At 50.3% G+C, this 17,068-nt stretch overlaps 1 protein-coding gene across 2 annotated transcripts in view; it reads right to left on the bottom strand.

Annotated features, from left to right (window-relative positions):
• DOCK2 (dedicator of cytokinesis 2) overlaps positions 1-17,068 on the bottom strand; it is a 395,036-nt gene that overhangs the window by 337,389 nt on the left and 40,579 nt on the right. For both annotated transcript variants that reach the window (XM_066273230.1, XM_066273231.1), the window contains exons 9-14: positions 12,884-12,965; positions 6,449-6,584; positions 4,058-4,133; positions 3,007-3,083; positions 2,365-2,490; positions 607-731 (exon numbers count right to left, since the gene is read on the bottom strand). In XM_066273230.1, coding sequence (XP_066129327.1) covers positions 607-731; positions 2,365-2,490; positions 3,007-3,083; positions 4,058-4,133; positions 6,449-6,584; positions 12,884-12,965 — 622 coding nt within the window. The remainder of the gene's footprint in view (positions 1-606; positions 732-2,364; positions 2,491-3,006; positions 3,084-4,057; positions 4,134-6,448; positions 6,585-12,883; positions 12,966-17,068) is intronic.

Genomic DNA, 17,068 nt, shown 5'->3' with positions numbered 1-17,068 from the left:
ATAAATGTAAACACACAGGACAAATATTGTACAGGACATATGCTGTATAAATATTTATAGCGATGTGCTTTGCATTCCTGACAAGGCTGTGCTGGCCCTCTGGAGACCAATTTACAAAAAAAGGCTTTCCACCAGAATTTCTGGCCGAGCGCGGGGAGTTAGAGGAACCTTTGGGAATGTCTGTTTTGAGCACATCCTGAGTCTCCACCAGCCCAAGGCTCTGTATTGATCCTTTGTCTTGCCATGAACTTTGCCCACATAAACCAGCTCATGTTCCAATGAGAACATCATTTTAACTGCAAAAAACTAACCTAGGAGGTGAAGCCAAGCAAAAAGAAAAAGGAAAAAAATAAGAGAAGAAAATGGGGTCATGGAAGGAAAGGGATAGATGCTGAAAAACTGCTTTGGTGCAAAGAAATAACAACACAAGTCTTATTACAGGCTCCTGTGCTAACCAGGCTCCGAGGTGTAGATCACATCACTCAACACCATCCCAGAGGCAGCTGGCATTTCGGGAGCAGAATCGGGGGTGGGAAAAGCAGGTCCCTGTGAGCAGAGTCACCCAAGGGGGGCCTTGTCACCCAGAGCAACAGCAGGGTTCCTTACAGACAACGTTTTGCCATCCTCCGCGCACACACACATGATCACTTCCACGTTCCTCTGTGTGGTCTTGTTGTACTTGTCAAAGTCGCCTTGGAGGAGAGTGATGTAGATGTCGTTTCTGACGTCCCCTGAGGCAGAGGGAGACAGAGATAAGAGCTGGAGTCTGTGCAGCTGGAGAGACACATAGACTACCGGGCGAGAAGGATGGGGGAGTGAGCGGCTGCGCCCCCCCCCCCCCCTCCTTGATGTCTGCTAATGAATCTGAAATCAGAACTGCGTGGAAGAGGCGCTTCACCTCCTCAGGGAGGCTGGAGAAGTAGGTAACCAGGGGGACGAAGGGACGCTAGGAAGTCAGTTGCAAAGCGAGGGCCATAGGAGAGTCAAAACTGGACTTGCATTTCTCTCCGTTAAAATCATTTAATTTGCATCCTCTAGTGACACCTTCTGGGAAGGCAAAGAAAAGCTCCACTGAACAGATCTTGGCCCAGTCACAACCACCATGGACATTTACAGATCTTTCACTGTATGGGAGCGGAGTGACTCTTCACGTGTCCAAGGAACACGGACGGGGTCAGGGACGATGTGAGAAGGGTCTTCAGGAATGGGGGCAAGAAGAACTGAAACTCCCAAGGGGAATCACTAGCTATTGAGGCCTCAGGGGAAGCATGCATGGACAAATTTACAGTGCTGGCCCCCAGTGGGCCACCACGAAACTGGCAAAGGAACGGGACGGTTAGTGAGGACCGGTGTGGACACAAGTCCAAGACATGGGTTTAAGACAAAAAGGGAAGCTTCAAAAGGACTGTATATAATCTCAGTTGTTTTCCTTCTATTCCATGCACATTTGGAAAATGTTAATAGTCGTGGTTACTTCTGGAGACGAAGGGGATCTGAGGGAGCTTTTAATGTTTCACTTTATACCCTTTTGAGCGATTCGAACATTTTATGAGCATGGAGTCCTTCGGTAATACAAAGATAGTTTAAAAATTTAAGAGAACGACCATATTCTTCTCCCCAAAAGAATGGACTTAGTCTATATGTAGTAAAGGAGGAAGGATGACCATGATAAATTATTGAGTGATGAACCAAGTTGCAGAACACCATATACAGTACATAAAGTAACAGTATACAAAGCATATAAAGTACAATCCCATTTGTGAGGGGAAAGTGCATGTGTATATTTATGTGTTTGTGTTCATTTTGTGAACGTAAAGACAATTTCTTTTTTTTTTTTTCTGAAGCTGGAAACGGGGAGAGACAGTCAGACTCCCGCATGCGCCCGACCAGGATCCACCCGGCACGCCCACCAGGGGGCGACGCTCTGCCCACCAGGGGGCGATGCTCTGCCCCTCTGGGGCGTCGCTCTGCCGCGACCAGAGCCACTCTAGTGCCTGGGGCAGAGGCCAAGGAGCCATCCCCAGCGCCCAGGCCATCTTTGCTCCAATGGAGCCTTGGCTGCGGGAGGGGAAGAGAGAGACAGAGAGGAAGGAGAGGGGGAGGGGTGGAGAAGCAGATGGGCGCTTCTCCTGTATGCCCTGGCCGGGAATCGAACCCGGGACTTCTGCATGCCAGGCCGACGCTCTACCACTGAGCCAACCGGCCAGGGCCAAGACGATTTCTATATAATACAAAAATTGTTTCCAGCGGTTACTTTCAGGGAGGATTAGATAGAATAAAGCAGTAGAAAAGGAAGGAGTTGATTCTGTAAAAAGAAAGGATTCAACCAGCCGGACCACTGCCCGCCCCGGGGAAGGGCCAGACCTGGCATGATGATCTCTGGGAAGCCCAGCTTCCTGGCTACCACAGTGGTCCTGTCCACCAGGTGTGGGTAGTCCTTGCGGATCTGAATGGTGTCACCCACGAGCATCTTCATGGTCACCCAGAGGCCTGGAAGGGGGAAGGCTCGCCATGAAGAACCAACTTCTTCGAGGTATTCTGTCCGCCCTCCCTCCCACCAGCTCTCCCTCGGTCTCTTTCTGCAGGAGAATACTGGAAGCAGACATCTCCAGGTTGGCATCCCCCTGGCTGCTTTTAGCAGTGCCAGCTTCTGTCAGGGATCCCGCCTTCCTAAGCCCAACCTTTGTAAAGTGGGGGCGACCCCATCTATCTCCCAGAACAGTGGGGAGGACGAAATCAAATAAGGAAACATATTCAAGTGCCTGTCATATAAAAGACAGTCGGGATACATGAGTTCCTCCCTGCCTTTGGGCACTGGGACATGCCTCCCAGCTCCAGGAGATGTGCTTGCCATTTCTATAGCTCACATGCTCCCTTTCTCTGCAATGGTCTGTCTGGAAAGAAGGCTGTTTTTCTCAGGGTTCAGAATTTTGATTTGTCTGTTGAAGAACCAACGGGTCCCCAGCCTGGGTCAGGCCCGGTCCACTTGGTGACTTGGCACCGTACCTTGCCCTCCACTGTCTCCCTTGAAGGTCGTGACTTTGCCCAGCAGACTGTGTAGAAAGTCATTCTCAGCTGTCACCCTGGAAAGGAAAAGAGAGCACCAAATGCTCACAGGAGGCCCTCATGCGGTCCCCATCTTGTGGTTCCACATGCTCCAGGAAGTTGTCCAGACCCTCCCTACTCCTCGGGTGGAAAGGGGGCCCACCTGTGCCACTGCAGAGAGCACATATGTCCCCCAGAAGCACAGGGCTCTTTCTCACAAAGCAACATGGCTCTGAAATTTGGGAATACCCATCAGTACCACCAGAAGAGGCCATTCTTTACTCCTGGGAAGACTCTTAAGAAGGAAGGATTCCCAAGCCCTTAAATGGGTTATTAGCTCAGCAGTGTGGCAAAGACTTGACTGCTCCTCTACCAGAGTCGCTGACCTCACTGCCTGTGTGACAGACCACCATCCTTCTTGGTCCGTCCCTGGGGGGAGGACAAAGGAAGGACGACGTTCTCAGACTGGGAGTCCCGTGTTCTCCCAGGCATCTTTGAGAGCAGGGAAAGGACATTTACCCTGCACCCCAGCCCCTCTCTCCAGCCATGGACACGTCACCCATGAGATCCAGGTTAGGGTTCCCTGTCATATGTGCCTGTGTGGCTGCTGCTTCTCAGTTCTGAGGTCCCTGTCACACCTGTAACCAGTGCGTTCATCTTTGGTTGTTTATCTGTTTCATCCCCCGTCTAAATATAAGCTCGTGAAGGCAGGGCCACATCTCTCTTGTTCACCACTCCGTCCCCCATGCCCGCACAGCGCCCAGCCCTCTGCCAGCCTTCCATCAAAGTCTGCTGAATAAACAACAGCTGATGAATGAATGGGTAAAAAGCTGGTTCTTTTTCAGGTGCCCTGGCCCCCGAGACTGTCGTTCTCATCCTGCCCTCCTTTTGGGTGGCCCCACCTGGATGTCATGTCACCGACGCAGAGAACCGGCCCACCCCGCTTTCAAGCGGCCCTCAGTGATGAAGGGGGTGGTTTAAGAAAACAGAAACCAATGGAGAAATCTCTCACGGGTGAAAAGGAATGAAGTGCTGCTTCTCTTCGTCGCTCTCTGCCTTCCCCTTGATGATGTCTGTTATATCCATAACTAGAAGAAGAAGAGAAAGGGGCGGTTTAGGTCCTCCTGCACCTGGGAAGGGGTGGCGATGGGATGAGACTGTAGGGCAGAAGGCTGGGTCAGGAAAGTCTCGGACGGCCAGCAAGCCAGCACCAGACGGCGCACAGACCGTGAGTGTCCATACACGCAGCAGCTGGCTAACCTCTGGGCAAAGGGGGCTAGGGCTCAGCGGGCCGGGGAACCAGCCAAGATGATGTGGTTTAGCAGATGCCAAGAAGAGTCAGGGTAGTGACTTTGGAATTAAGCAGTTAGTTTTGGATTTGACACCTCTGTATTGCATGTCTACTGTGCCTAACAAAACCTGAGAGTGGTGGCTGGCTGTGGGGTCTGAGAACCCAATGAAGTCTAGTCGCCTTCTTTTCATAAACGTGCTCAGAGGCGCAGACACATAACTATAGGAGCCTTGAACCCTGCAATTCTAGGGGGACCCCAGATCCTCAGAAAGTTCTCCTTCAATCAGTCACTAATAGTCCATAGAACCAAGGTGAAGAACTCCTGCGTTAGAGCAGGGATACAGCAATGTTGGGGGTGTGGGTGGGTGGGGGCCGAGAAAAGCTAGTCAAGTAGAGCGAAAACCCCAGTAACATCATGTCCCTCAAACCCTGCAGGCCCTGGTCAGGGAGCTGCTAAAATTGCTTGAGTAACAATCAGCCAGGGACTAGGGAGCAGAGAGAGGAGCGGAGAGTGTTATGTGACCCTGAACGACCTCTACTCTCTCTGAGTCTCACACTGGGCCCTTGCCAGGGAGCAGGGGCTGGGCAGAGCAATCTCCCTCTGGCTCCAGAGTTACTCAGAGGACCCGGGTGACCAGAGGACCACACCCTCCTGGCCAGAGTGAGTGCTCTGGAGATGACCATGCGACTCTGTTTAAGCTCCTGAGGTTTCTGCTGAAAGGCGCCTCTTTCCGCCAGATTACTAAACTGGTAGGCTGCAAGCTTGGAACAGCTAGCCAGTATTTTGCCAGCTTAAGTAGAAAGCCATCTTCAGAATAAGAGGACATAGGAGCTGAGAGATAGAGAGGGGTAAATTCATTTGAGTTCCTGGATCCAGCTATGCCTGAAGCAATCTACCCCTGAACCTTTCCTCTTATACCAGACTGCTGTCACCTGAAACCAAAGGAGAGAGCAGACCACAGCTGAGGGACAGACGTACGTTTCGAGGTAAGGCTGACAAACCCTCACTGCCTTGACAGGAGCACTGTGATGTCAGGACTGTCCCTCAGATGGAATCAGAGCATTTTAAAGCAGATCACGGACCAACCAGGTCCAAGTCTCTCATTTTTCAGATAATGACGCTAAGACCCCAGGGAAATTGCTTGCCCAGGATCACCTAGCTAGCTAGCAATAATGCCAGGATAAAAAACAAACAAACAAAAAACAGCTAGCTCAGCCTAAGCTAACCCCTTCCACTCCACTACTCTGCAAGCAGGGCCAGAGACTAGTTGAGAGCCAGCTGGTTTGTGACTATAGATTAGAACAGTCTGAAGTGAGGAACCTGAACATCGGGTGTAGACATGGTCCACACGGATCATAGATGGTACACGACTTGAAATTTATATTTTAATAAGATAAAAATAAATTTATATTTGAATCTAATAAAAAGATATAGCATATTCAATTGCTGTGTCCACAGCTATTTGTTTTCTTAAAGAAAAAAAAATGCTTTGGTTTAAGTAAAGTGGGTTAATGAAAAGAAAATCTATTAGGTAAATAACAGTATAAGTTACAGTCAAATATAACAAAAGCCTTAAAATGGGACAAGAAGAATGAAGACTTGGACACCGTGCGAGAGCGCAGGCTCGGAGGGAAACCGACAGGGGGCGCTGCTCCCCAGCAGCCCCGTGGGGTCAGGCTAGCTCTCCAAACGTCCACTTCCATCTGGAATTCAGACGTGCGGCGGGTGAGTCACTCCGTGTAACTGCATTTCCAGTGCTGAGTGTTGTTTTTTCTAATGATCTGCTTCTCGTAATTAGATCCCCACTGTACTGTCCTTCCTTTCTCCCTGCGCCGGCGCGCCAAGGCGGCCCCTGCTCACAGGGCGCCCTGGTCCCGCCGCTCCGCCCCAGATGCCAGGACCCCATCATTCACTGCCTCCATCATAAATCTGGACTGAGTCACCAATTATTTCGATTTGGTCACCAAACATGTGGCATTAGGGGCTGTATGGCATAAACATTTTTGTGGTTGGGGAGCGGCAAGAAGGAGAGGGAAGGAAATCCTCTTTAAATGCAGCCGTTTCCCCGTGTGCGCTCCAGTAAAAGTTCATGGGTGCCGGGGCGTCGTTACCTGCCACCCCGAAGGGCCGCCTCAGCCCCTGCGTGCACTTCTTGGTGTTAGTATCCTTGAGATCCATCTTCCCAACTCGGACTATTTGACAAATCAGGTAAATTTTATCCCTGTTGAGGTCTTTGTTTCCGAGATCCTGTAAGGCAGGAAAGGAACAGTTTACACACCGAGCGTCTGATGAAAAAAAAATAGAAAAGGAAACGAAGCGGTCATAAGTTCCGGAGGACGTGCTCGGCACTAATCAGACAGCGGGTCCTAGGGTAGAAAACCAAGCTCTCACACCCATTTCACAGACGAGAAAAGCGAGTGTTGGAAAGGAAACTAACTGGATGGTAGGGCTCTGGTGTTCAGTCCCAATTCTTCCACCTCAATCGGACAGCAAGAGAAGGATAGATGTGCAATGTCCTTTCTATGGGCAGGATTCCCCATATGCCTGCCGACGCACTCCCAAAATAGCATTTGCCACAAAAGACTCCATCCATTTCATCACTGCTCCGCCCCTCTCAAGGAGAAGGATAGGGAAAGAGGGGGAAATCCCAGGGTCCCATTGACTATGCATCGAATGTATGTATATCACTCAGGGTTGGGTGGTTGTGACACCAATATCTCAGAGCTCATGACACACAGAAGTTTCCTCTGGCTCGGACTGCAGGTTCAGTGCAGATGGGCGGGGACTCCGCTTCCCTGACTTCTTTACACAAGGTCCCTGCGTGATGGATGATCTTGTCACACAGGTGCTTCCAGGCTTCCCTCCGCAGGGGCGAGGAAACACAGCAAACCATTTACTGGCACTTAAAGCATTCCAGCCACAAGAGCTACACGTCGCTTTGGCTTACACTTCAGGGGCCAAAGCAAGCTGTGTGAGCATGCTGACTTCAAGGGGGACAGGGGCACGCACTCACGCAGTGCCCAGGAGGATGCTGTAACCGGTCAACTGCAAGAATGTCTCCTTCACATGCCAAATGGCTCGTGTCAGCATCTTCTTTGGTCCTTCACAGTTTTCAGAAGTGGATACTATTATTGCATTCCCATTTTATAGACGGGGAAACTGAGACACAAGAAGATAAGAAGCTTCCCCAAGGTTGTGCCTTTAGTCCTTGGAGACACTGTCTAGTCACTCTGACACCAAAGTCTGTAAGTCTAACTACCACAATACATCTTTCTCACCATCAGCAAGGCATGCAGGAGGAAGACCCACCTGGACCACCTCAGCATCCGACAGCCCTGCCCAAAACTAAAAGCATCAGTGTTCCTGGGGCCCCCTTCCAGCTGGAGTCAGCCGGAGAAAGAACATCAAGGCATGCTGTCAGCGTCAGAGCAGAGAAAGAACACTGGCCTCACGAGGGAATAGCTGCTTCTTCTCCGAATTAATCCAAGTTAAGCATCGTGCAGCCATATGCACTGGGTACGGCCTGTCAGCTCACATCAGAGCCAGGGCTTGGGGTAAAGAAGTCAACCCCAGCCTCTCACGGTGGCTGGTGTGGGAGGAAAAGGGGAGAGAGTCTAAGGGACAACACATGGCCCCAGCGTGGTCCCTGCCTTCTTCCTTGGGGGCTAAATGGTTAAATTGTATGCATTCACTTGGCTAGACTATGGTGCCTAGTTGCTAGGTCAAACACTAAACATTGCTGTGAGGCTACTTTGTAGGTCTGCTTAGCCACTACAGTCAGTTGACTTTAGGTTAAAAAAAAAAATTACCTTCCATAATATAGGTGGGCCTTGTCCAATTAGTTGAAGCCCTTAAAAGCAAATACTGAGGTTTCCTAGAGGAGCAGGAATTCTGCCTCGAGACTTCCCTGTAGAAATCCTGCCTGAGTTTCCAGCCTGCTCGCCAGCCTTACAGATCTCAAACTGGCCAACCCCATAATCACATGAGCCAGATCCTTAAAATAAACCCACCTGCCCCCGTATACTATTGGTTCCGTTTCTCTGGAGAATGCTGACTGACACACGCTGTCCTTTCACTGGCCGGAGGAATGGACACTTGCTCCGGGCTGGGCCGGGAGGGGAAGTAAGGAATAAGGGGGCTTTCAGGCCAAGGAAGGCCCTCCACGCAGTTGCATTCCCTGCCTTGCCCCATGGGCAACTAAGTTTGAGATCCCAGTTATCTCAGATTCAGAGAAATGGTTGACTAGCCTCTTCCCTGGCCTGCCCGACTCCTCCCTCCCATCCACCTAAAGTCCCCTACAAGCCCATCTTTAGAAGTCACCTTCATTATTTCATTTCTCCCCCCCCCCACCGCAACAATGTTACCCGTTCACTATTTCCTACCTCATTAGTGCTAATCTCTTTTTACTGCCAACATAAAAAGTCCTAGACATGATATATTTCCAGCTGTTCCATCCAACTGAGCCCCCACTACTCTCTGCTCGGACTCTGGTTTTATCACAAAGATTGCTTTACTGCTCTGCAAACATACAATGCTCACTTTCAACTCGGGATCTTTCTTCCTAAGCCCCCTGTCCGCACCTCCGCCTCAAACGCGCACCGCTCACCCCTCTACACCGCCAAAGCCTTTCCATCCTTAGGGCTCAAGGCTTGCTTCCTTTATAATGACCTTCGTCCCTAATTGCTTCTCTTCTGCCATTAGACTTCCCACCGCTTTGACTGGTGTCTTTCAGAGGCAATCCAGAGCCGCAGGGGCCCCGGCACCTGCAAGGTTTCTTCCCAGAGGTTATGGGTTAAATTTTGTGCCCCTCAAATTCATATGCTGGAGTTATAATCCCCCAGTACCCAGAAAGAGACTGTATTTGGAAACAGGTGACTAATTCACAGATTTAATTTAAAAAATCAGTCTGTTAAAAAAAAAATCAGTCTGTTAAAGAAACAAACAAAAAATAAGGTGATCAAGCTAATACGAGGTCAATAGGGTATGCCCTAATCCGATATGCCTTTAGAACAGGGGTCCCCATACTATGGCCCGCAGGCCGCATGCGGCTCCCTGAGGCCATTTATCCGGCCCCCACCGCACTTCCAGAAGGGGCACCTCTTTCATTGGTGGTCAGTGAGAGGAGCATAGTTCCCACTGAAATACTGGTCAGTTTGTTGATTTAAATTTACTCATTCTTTATTTTAAATATTGTATTTGTTCCCATTTTGTTTTTTTACTTTAAAATAAGATATGTGCAATGTGCACAGGGATTTGTTCATATTTTTTTTATAGTCTGGCCCTCCAACAGTCTGAGGGACAGTGAACTGGCCCCCTGTGTAAAAAGTTTGGGGACCCCTGCTTTAGAAGAAGAGGAGATTAGGACATGGACACGCAGACGGAAGGCTGTGTGAAGACACGGGGAGTACATGGCCATCTGCAAGCCAAGGAGAGAGGCCTCTGAAGCAAACCACCCTGCGGACACCTTGATCTTGGACGTCCAGCCTCCAGAACTGTCAGTAAGTAAGTTTCTGTTATTTAAGCCATCCATTCTGTGGTAGTTTGTAATGGCAGCCCTAGCAGCTAATGCACTAGACCAGGGGTCCCCAAACTTTTTACACAGGGGGCCAGTTCACTGTCCCTCAGACCGTTGGAGGGTCAGACTATAAAAAAAAACTATGGGCCCTGGCCGGTTGGCTCAGCGGTAGAGCGTTGGCCTGGCGTGCAGGGGACCAGGGTTCGATTCCTGGCCAGGGCACATAGGAGAAGCGCCCATTTGCTTCTCCACCTTCCCCCTCCTCCTTCCTCTCTGTCTCTCTCTTCCCCTCCCGCAGCCAAGGCTCCATTGGAGCAAAGATGGCCCGGGCGCTGGGGATGGCTCCTTGGCCTCTGCCCCAGGCGCTAGAGTGGCTCTGGTCACAGCAGAGCGATGCCCCGAGGGGCAGAGCATCGCCCCCTGGTGGGCAGAGCATCGCCCGTGGTGGGCGTGCCGGGTGGATCCTGGTCGAGTGCATGCGGGAGTCTGTCTGACTGTCTCTCCAGTTTCTAGCTTCAGAAAAATACAAAACAAACAAACAAACAAAAAAACTATGAACAAATCCCTATGCACACTGCACATATCTTATTTTAAAGTAAAAAACAAAACGGGAACAAATACAATATTTAAAATAAAGAACAAGTAAATTTAAATCAACAAACTGACCAGTATTTCAATGGGAACTATGCTCCTCTCACTGACCACCAATGAAAGAGGTGCCCCTTCCAGAAGTGCAGCGGGGGCCAGATAAATGGCCTCAGGGGCCGTAGTTTGGGGACCCCTGCACTAGCTAGACCTCTAAGGTCCCTAGGGAAGCCCCCACGCCACTCCTCTTCTCTTTGCTCAGAGGAAGACCAGACCTCTGAGAGCTGCCTCATCAGAGACCCTTGGCACGGGAAACGAACCATGTTATTGTAGGCACAACAAAAGGCCTGAGCACGGGTTTTCTCTGAAGGACGTGTGAACGGGGCAAAGCTCATTCAAAACTGTGTTCCGATCTGTGGTGTCTCCCAATCATTTTATTTTGGCCTTAAAAACACAGATGTGTTGGGGACGTTGAGGCAGGGCAATGGAACTTAAAACCCATGTCACCCGATTTCCTAATCCATTAGTACTCCTGTTGTTCGGTCTCATTTCCCATGCACTGGCAGTGACCCCCAAACTCGGCAAGGTCTTTGGGAGCCCCGTGGTATGTGACGCTCTCCTCCTACAGGGCCGAGGGGGTGAGTGCTTGTAAAGCGGACAGAGGTCAAGTCTGCCATCGGCCTGACCCACGTGCCAGCTCCTCAGGCTTGCCCCAAAGAGGAAACTGGAAAGAGCTAATGTCCAGAGACAAGACGAATAAGGCCAGCGAGGCACATGCCTGCCAAGTCTCATCTCATCTCTGACTCGGGCATCACCTCGATGCCTGACCGAAAGTAACTCCCAGTCAGACACCATCACATCACCCTGTTTTAATTATCCACATTGCCTAGATTGCCTTCTGACATTCCCCTTCTTTATTTATTTACTTACTTTCTGAATTCCCCTCATCACACCGTGAGAGCAGCTTACTCAGCGCCGCAGCCCCAGCAACTGGCAGGGCGCTGACACCTGCAGGTACTCGCTGAATAGCCCTCCGTTCAATAAAGGAAGCTAGGCCACCGTGACCTAGCAAGCTAGCCCCGAAAGGAAGACTCCCGTCATTTTAAAGAGAGGGAAGCTTCGGTCTTCTGACCCAGTCAGCCAGGGTCCCTCAAGTGCATTTGCTGTGGCAGGAAGAGCTGGGGGTGCAGGCAGGATTCCGCGAAGGCGGGATCCCATTAATACCGAGCGACACAAATTTACCGATGCCCTTTCCCGCGTGTTTACATCATGAGTCGGCTCTCTGCGAAATGAACCGCTGATTGATTCCCTGTCCCTCTGCCTCTTATGCAACATCTGTCTCCAGGTTTAATCAGGAAGCCCCCGGGGACTCTCCTGTTTCTCAAGAAAATAAATAGGCTCCTCCTCCTAACTAATAATAGATAAGCAGGACTCAGGCACATTTCTATGAGCCAAGAAAACTTTGTCCAAGCAATTAGGACCTATGATCCTATTCCTCTGGCCCATTTTTTTTTTTTTTTTAGGGGATGATAAACAAAATAAATCAGCCGCACTCCTGTCTAATTGAGACATAACATTAGACATTGCGTTTAATGGGCTGGAACTGGAAAAGTATTGTAGAGCAAGGTAGGTTAATTTAGCATGTCGGACATTCCTGGATCAAACTCATCAGTGTGGTCAATGCCCAGCTCCCTCCCCGGCTCCTCTTCAGTCATTTCCCTTGCTAGCTCAGGTAACGCAGTAAAACAATCTCGCAGACCTTCTCCCAGGGGGGCCTGCCGACACCATGGACACCCTTGGGTGTTTTGAGGGTACAGCCTGAGGACCTCATGGAAACAGGACAAGCGTGGAGACTGCAAAAAATAACCCTTCTTTCCTTCTTTCCACTGTTTCTTCTTTCTAGAAGCTAAAGAACCTAAAATAAATCAACCAAATAACTGATTTCAACATACCTACCTACGCCTTGCCCTGGGAGTCCTGGTGTTGAAGAGGGATGACTTGTAACCTCCTTAGGCGTCTAAGACTTATGTTCAGAAGTTACCAAGGCGGTCGATGTTCTAGGAAGAACTTTGGGTTTCCCCGACATATTTGAGAAAGGTTTGTAGGTCTGAACCACTCAAAGGAACTCGGCTTAGCCATGAATTCACCAGAGAAGCAGCCTCGCTGCTGTGCCCAGGTCACCGAGATGGTGGCTGGGAGAGGTGGGTGCTTGTTCACACAGCGCTCTGCACGTGTTCTCTGTGGGCAGGCGAGTGGGAAAGAGGGAAGACAGCAAGAAGAGAGAGAGAGGAAGAAGACTCCTGTTCTCAACAGCTCCCACAGGGCACACAGGCCCGTCAGCGGCTCCGGAGTTCTGCAGAAAGCACGGAACACGGCTCTGCGTGGAAGCCGCACCCCTTCCGGACCAACGGCCGGGCCACGGTGACGAGAGACAGTGCACACCCACCGTGAAGACCACCTTCAGGTTGTTGATCATCTCGATCTCCTTCGGGAAGCCCTTGCTGCCCCATCGCACCAGGTAGTTCTCGCTGTGGGGAGAGAAGTGGCCACCCGTTACTCCCCGGGGTTCATCCATTCAGTAACAATACTCACCACGCCCCTGCTGCCGGCCCCACACCCTACTGGCCGCTGGGAACACAGTCGTGTTGGAGACAGACGTGGGCCCTCCCTCCAAAAGGTGACAGTCCCGGCAAGGGGACAGACGCTAGACTAGCAGGGCAGAGCATGACGGCCGTGTGTGCAGTCACAGCCTCTCTCCCTCCCACACCAGCTAGGCAAAGTGGGCCCGCTGCCTGAGAGTTTTGAAGAACAGCACATTCTCTGTGGGGTTACTGAGGGCAGAAATGAGGGGGAAAGGATTTTAGTACAATTGGCCATTCGTGGAGGGTGTACTTGGCTGTTTTCACAGCCATGCTCTGTCACAATTGAACTGTTTTGCACTAAATAAACTTTTTTTTTAATGCAACCCCTCCCCTCCCCCCAAAAAAGAATGTATTCACCCTTCCCTTACCATCCCACTTCCCTTTGAGACTGAGTCAAGATTCGAATTATTTTAAATTACCCCTTGGAGGTAGGACTGTTTCCTTAAATGAAACATCGCCATAGCCATTATCTGAGATGCACTTAAGTAGTTAATTAAAGGGGGTCATCACAACTGTTTGTATGCAACTGTGGTATATGGTATACCAACAGTGGTTGGGATGTAGCGAGAATGTGTATCTGTAGAGCCAGGCCTAGTCTGCGAGGTCCGGCGCGTCTTTGTTGAGGACCTGACATGTAAATAAAGTTGGTCACCACAAAAGAGTGGGAGAAGGGAAGTTTTTCAGGCAAAGCAGGCAGGAGTGCAAGTGCCCCGACGCAGGATGAAATGAATGCATCTGAAAAGCAGATCCCAGCCCTGGCTGGCAGTGCAGTGGATAAAGTGGTGCCCCAGAGCGCTGAGGTCTCTGGTTCAATCCCGGGGTCGCCGGCTCAATCCCAGGGGCGCTGGCTCGAGCCAAAGTCAGGGCACATGTGCGAAGCAGACAATGAGTTGATGCTTCTCTCTCTCTCTCTCTCTCTCTCTTTCCCTTCCTCTCTGTCAAATCAACAAAAATATATATGCTTGGAAACATATGTATAAATATATAATAATAAAATAGAATAAAAACCAGATCCCAGGGGAAAACGATAAGAGAAAAATTAGAGAGAAAGGCCAGACCATGTAGGTCTTGTAGGCCATTCAAGGATTTTGGCTTGATGCTATATGGCCAACTGAAAACCACTTAAGGGTCTTCTGAGAGGCAGTCATATGGTTCTGATATAGGATCATTAATCATTTCACATCTTCAAGCAGCCATACGCCACCCTGCATGGGCCGAGAAGACAGGCTAGCTAGCACTTCTTTAACTTAGGAGAAGCTGGGTACAGTTCACCGAGTTAAGTCGTTAGGTTTTCCATGCCACCCAGGAGCATATAGTTGGTGCTAAATAAATGCTCGTTATCTTGAATTAGGAAGAAGCAAGATAAAGCTCAAATACCAAGTCACCCCAGGAAGGCAGGATGAGAATTCAGCAAAGTTAAGGGCAATTGCTTTCTTTGCAGAGATTTGTTCTGGCCGGTGTCTTGTTCCTCTCTCCTCTCACCCCTAGAAGATTAATGAGAGTAATCCCAGCAAAGTTTAAGGGGGAAATGGAACTGATATCAAATGAACACCACTCCGGGTTAATCAATGGTTAAAACTCAATCAAATTCAATTCACCATTTTTTTTCCCCCAGTAAGATTTTAAAAATTTAGTGAAATCTGCAGCAAACTAGCCAGGAAGGCTCCATCCCCCCCACCCAACCCTAATTTTTAAGTTATTTCCTCATGGTTATTTCTGAACTGTCACAGTGAAATACACGGGTATTTCCCAGGACCTTTCATTACATGTAGCAAGCCCCACAGAGAACTACCCTGCTAGTTCGAAACAGCGGGCCCCAGCAATTTCTTCTAGGGGAAATAGAATCATAAATAAGAAAAGCAATTTGGAGGGCTGAGCTGGCCCCATCCATCCTGGCCCAGGAAGATCTGAGCGGTAAATCCGGAGGGCCCGCCTGGCACTGAGGCAGGTGGGACCTCCTCCACACGACACCCTCTTCAGAGAGCGGGGAAGAACCGTGCCAACTCCCCTGCTAGCTCATTTTAGAAATATCCTTGCCACTGGCCTGATGCCTGAGTCACTGCTTTATTCCCCCCCCCCCCCCGCCCCCCTTATACACATTTACCGTGAATCTTCCAAACCGGGTCTCCTCAGGCACCCTCTGGGCTCTGGTCCTGTCGCATCCCCACACTGAAAGGTCCGTCTCAGCCAAATCCCCCCCAAATCCTATCTGAGCCACACTGAGGATGCCTGAACTTGCCCGTGGCCCACTGTTTGCCAACACTGATCAGGGCAGGCAGGAGTGGGGAAGAGTGTTTCTCAGGGAATGGGCAGTCAGACTGACGTATGTAGCCAGGGCGTCCCAGGTCCCCTGTGCCTGGGATCGTGCTTCTTCCCTTCTTTCTTTGCTTTCTACTTGTTCGGCTTATGCCCCCTTTGTCCTCCTCTCCCTTGTCCCTCACTGTCCTGAGGACCTCCCCGTGTCTCTCGCACTGTCCGAGGCGTCTCCCAGGCATGCCCCATTGAGCACAGCATCCGTGTGACGCACCAGGGAACGGAGCTGCCATCTTGCTGACCCGTTGCCTCTCTCCCCAGAGCTGGTCCAGGCCATCTATCCCTTAGGTGGGTCAGTAGGCCAGCACCCTTGCCCTTTCGGCCATGAGGAGTCCTCACGTTTTCTAAGAGGCAGGGACGGTCCTATTGATGCTTCCAGGACCTTTGTCACAGGTGCCCGGGGAGCAGCTGACGGGAACAGCAAGGAGACGGGCACATGGGCCATGGCAAGACCAGTTCCTAGGGCGCAAGCCCGCTCGTTTGCAGTGTCCACCGAGGCCTAGCCAGGTGGGCGGGGCTGGCTCTCTAACATTAGGGATTTGGGTTTGCTACGAAGAATAACTTTCCACCATAACAGTGCTGAAACCCTTCAGAATATTGGATGTTACTCTTAGGGAAAGGTGCCTTGGTGACAGACTAACAAGAGAACTACCTTGTCTTTAGAGCCAGGTAGACCTGGGTAGACATTTCAGGCTCTATCATTTATAAAAATGTGTGACTGTGGGAAAGTCACTTGACTTCCTTGGGTCTCATGTTGTCACCCAAATGGCACAGAGCCATGAGAGTTCAATGAGATCATGTACAGACCTCAGTTCAGACTTCTTAGATGGACAGCCCGTCCATGTTCCACAGGTGTCTCCAAGAGAGCCATTACTTCCTGAGCACCATATTCACTAGGTACTGTACGTGATCTCATTTCATCATCACAATGTCCAAGCTGGGAGGACACCACTTTCTCCATAAACACAGAAGATCGTGCTCTAGCTCTATTCTAATGCATAAACCAGGGCCTCAGGTATAGGACCACGTGTCGGCCCAAAACCCTACTAAAGGGAACAGGCAGTAGTCACCTGGGAGGAAGGATTGTCTGAGCCACAAGCAGAGGCCAGGGGAACAGCAATGGGGGCCAGAGGTATGCCAAAGTCTGTCCCTGAGGGTCCCAAAGGTGAGGCACCGACAAGTTCCCTCACTTCCTTCGTTCTCAAGAACAATGCATTACCTCACTTCCTTCGTTCTCAAGAACAATGAATTAAAGTAGTAATAACCATAGCCACTTCCAGCCGGAGCACAGGTAGCATCGGCTAGGCCCTGGGCTTCATGAGACTTTTCTCATTAAAAGCTTGAAAGAAGTGATTCTGTGAGGTTGGCATTCGTATTCTGCACATGGAAATCTTGGAGCTGAGAAGAAGGACTTACCTGCCCGAGGCTAAGAAAGGACAAACGGTGATGCCAGGATGTGAACCCAGCGCCCACGGTCTTAGACTGTGGCTGCCGTGGAGGATACAGAGTTGTCACCGCTCATTTCCCATTTTAAAAGTAGTTATTTTTATTCTAGCCGATGCTAGTACTACTACCTTTTGGAATCTTGTTCTTTCTGGTTGTTTCCCAGCCATCAAAACTATTTTACAAAACCTTGTCGCCATCACCCTACTCTGGGAAAAACTTGGTGGTAAGTC

Source organism: Saccopteryx bilineata, chromosome 4 (genome assembly GCF_036850765.1).
Source record: "Saccopteryx bilineata isolate mSacBil1 chromosome 4, mSacBil1_pri_phased_curated, whole genome shotgun sequence".
NCBI classification, from domain to species: Eukaryota; Metazoa; Chordata; class Mammalia; order Chiroptera; family Emballonuridae; genus Saccopteryx; species Saccopteryx bilineata.
This window is presented reverse-complemented; position numbering and strand designations above follow the sequence as displayed.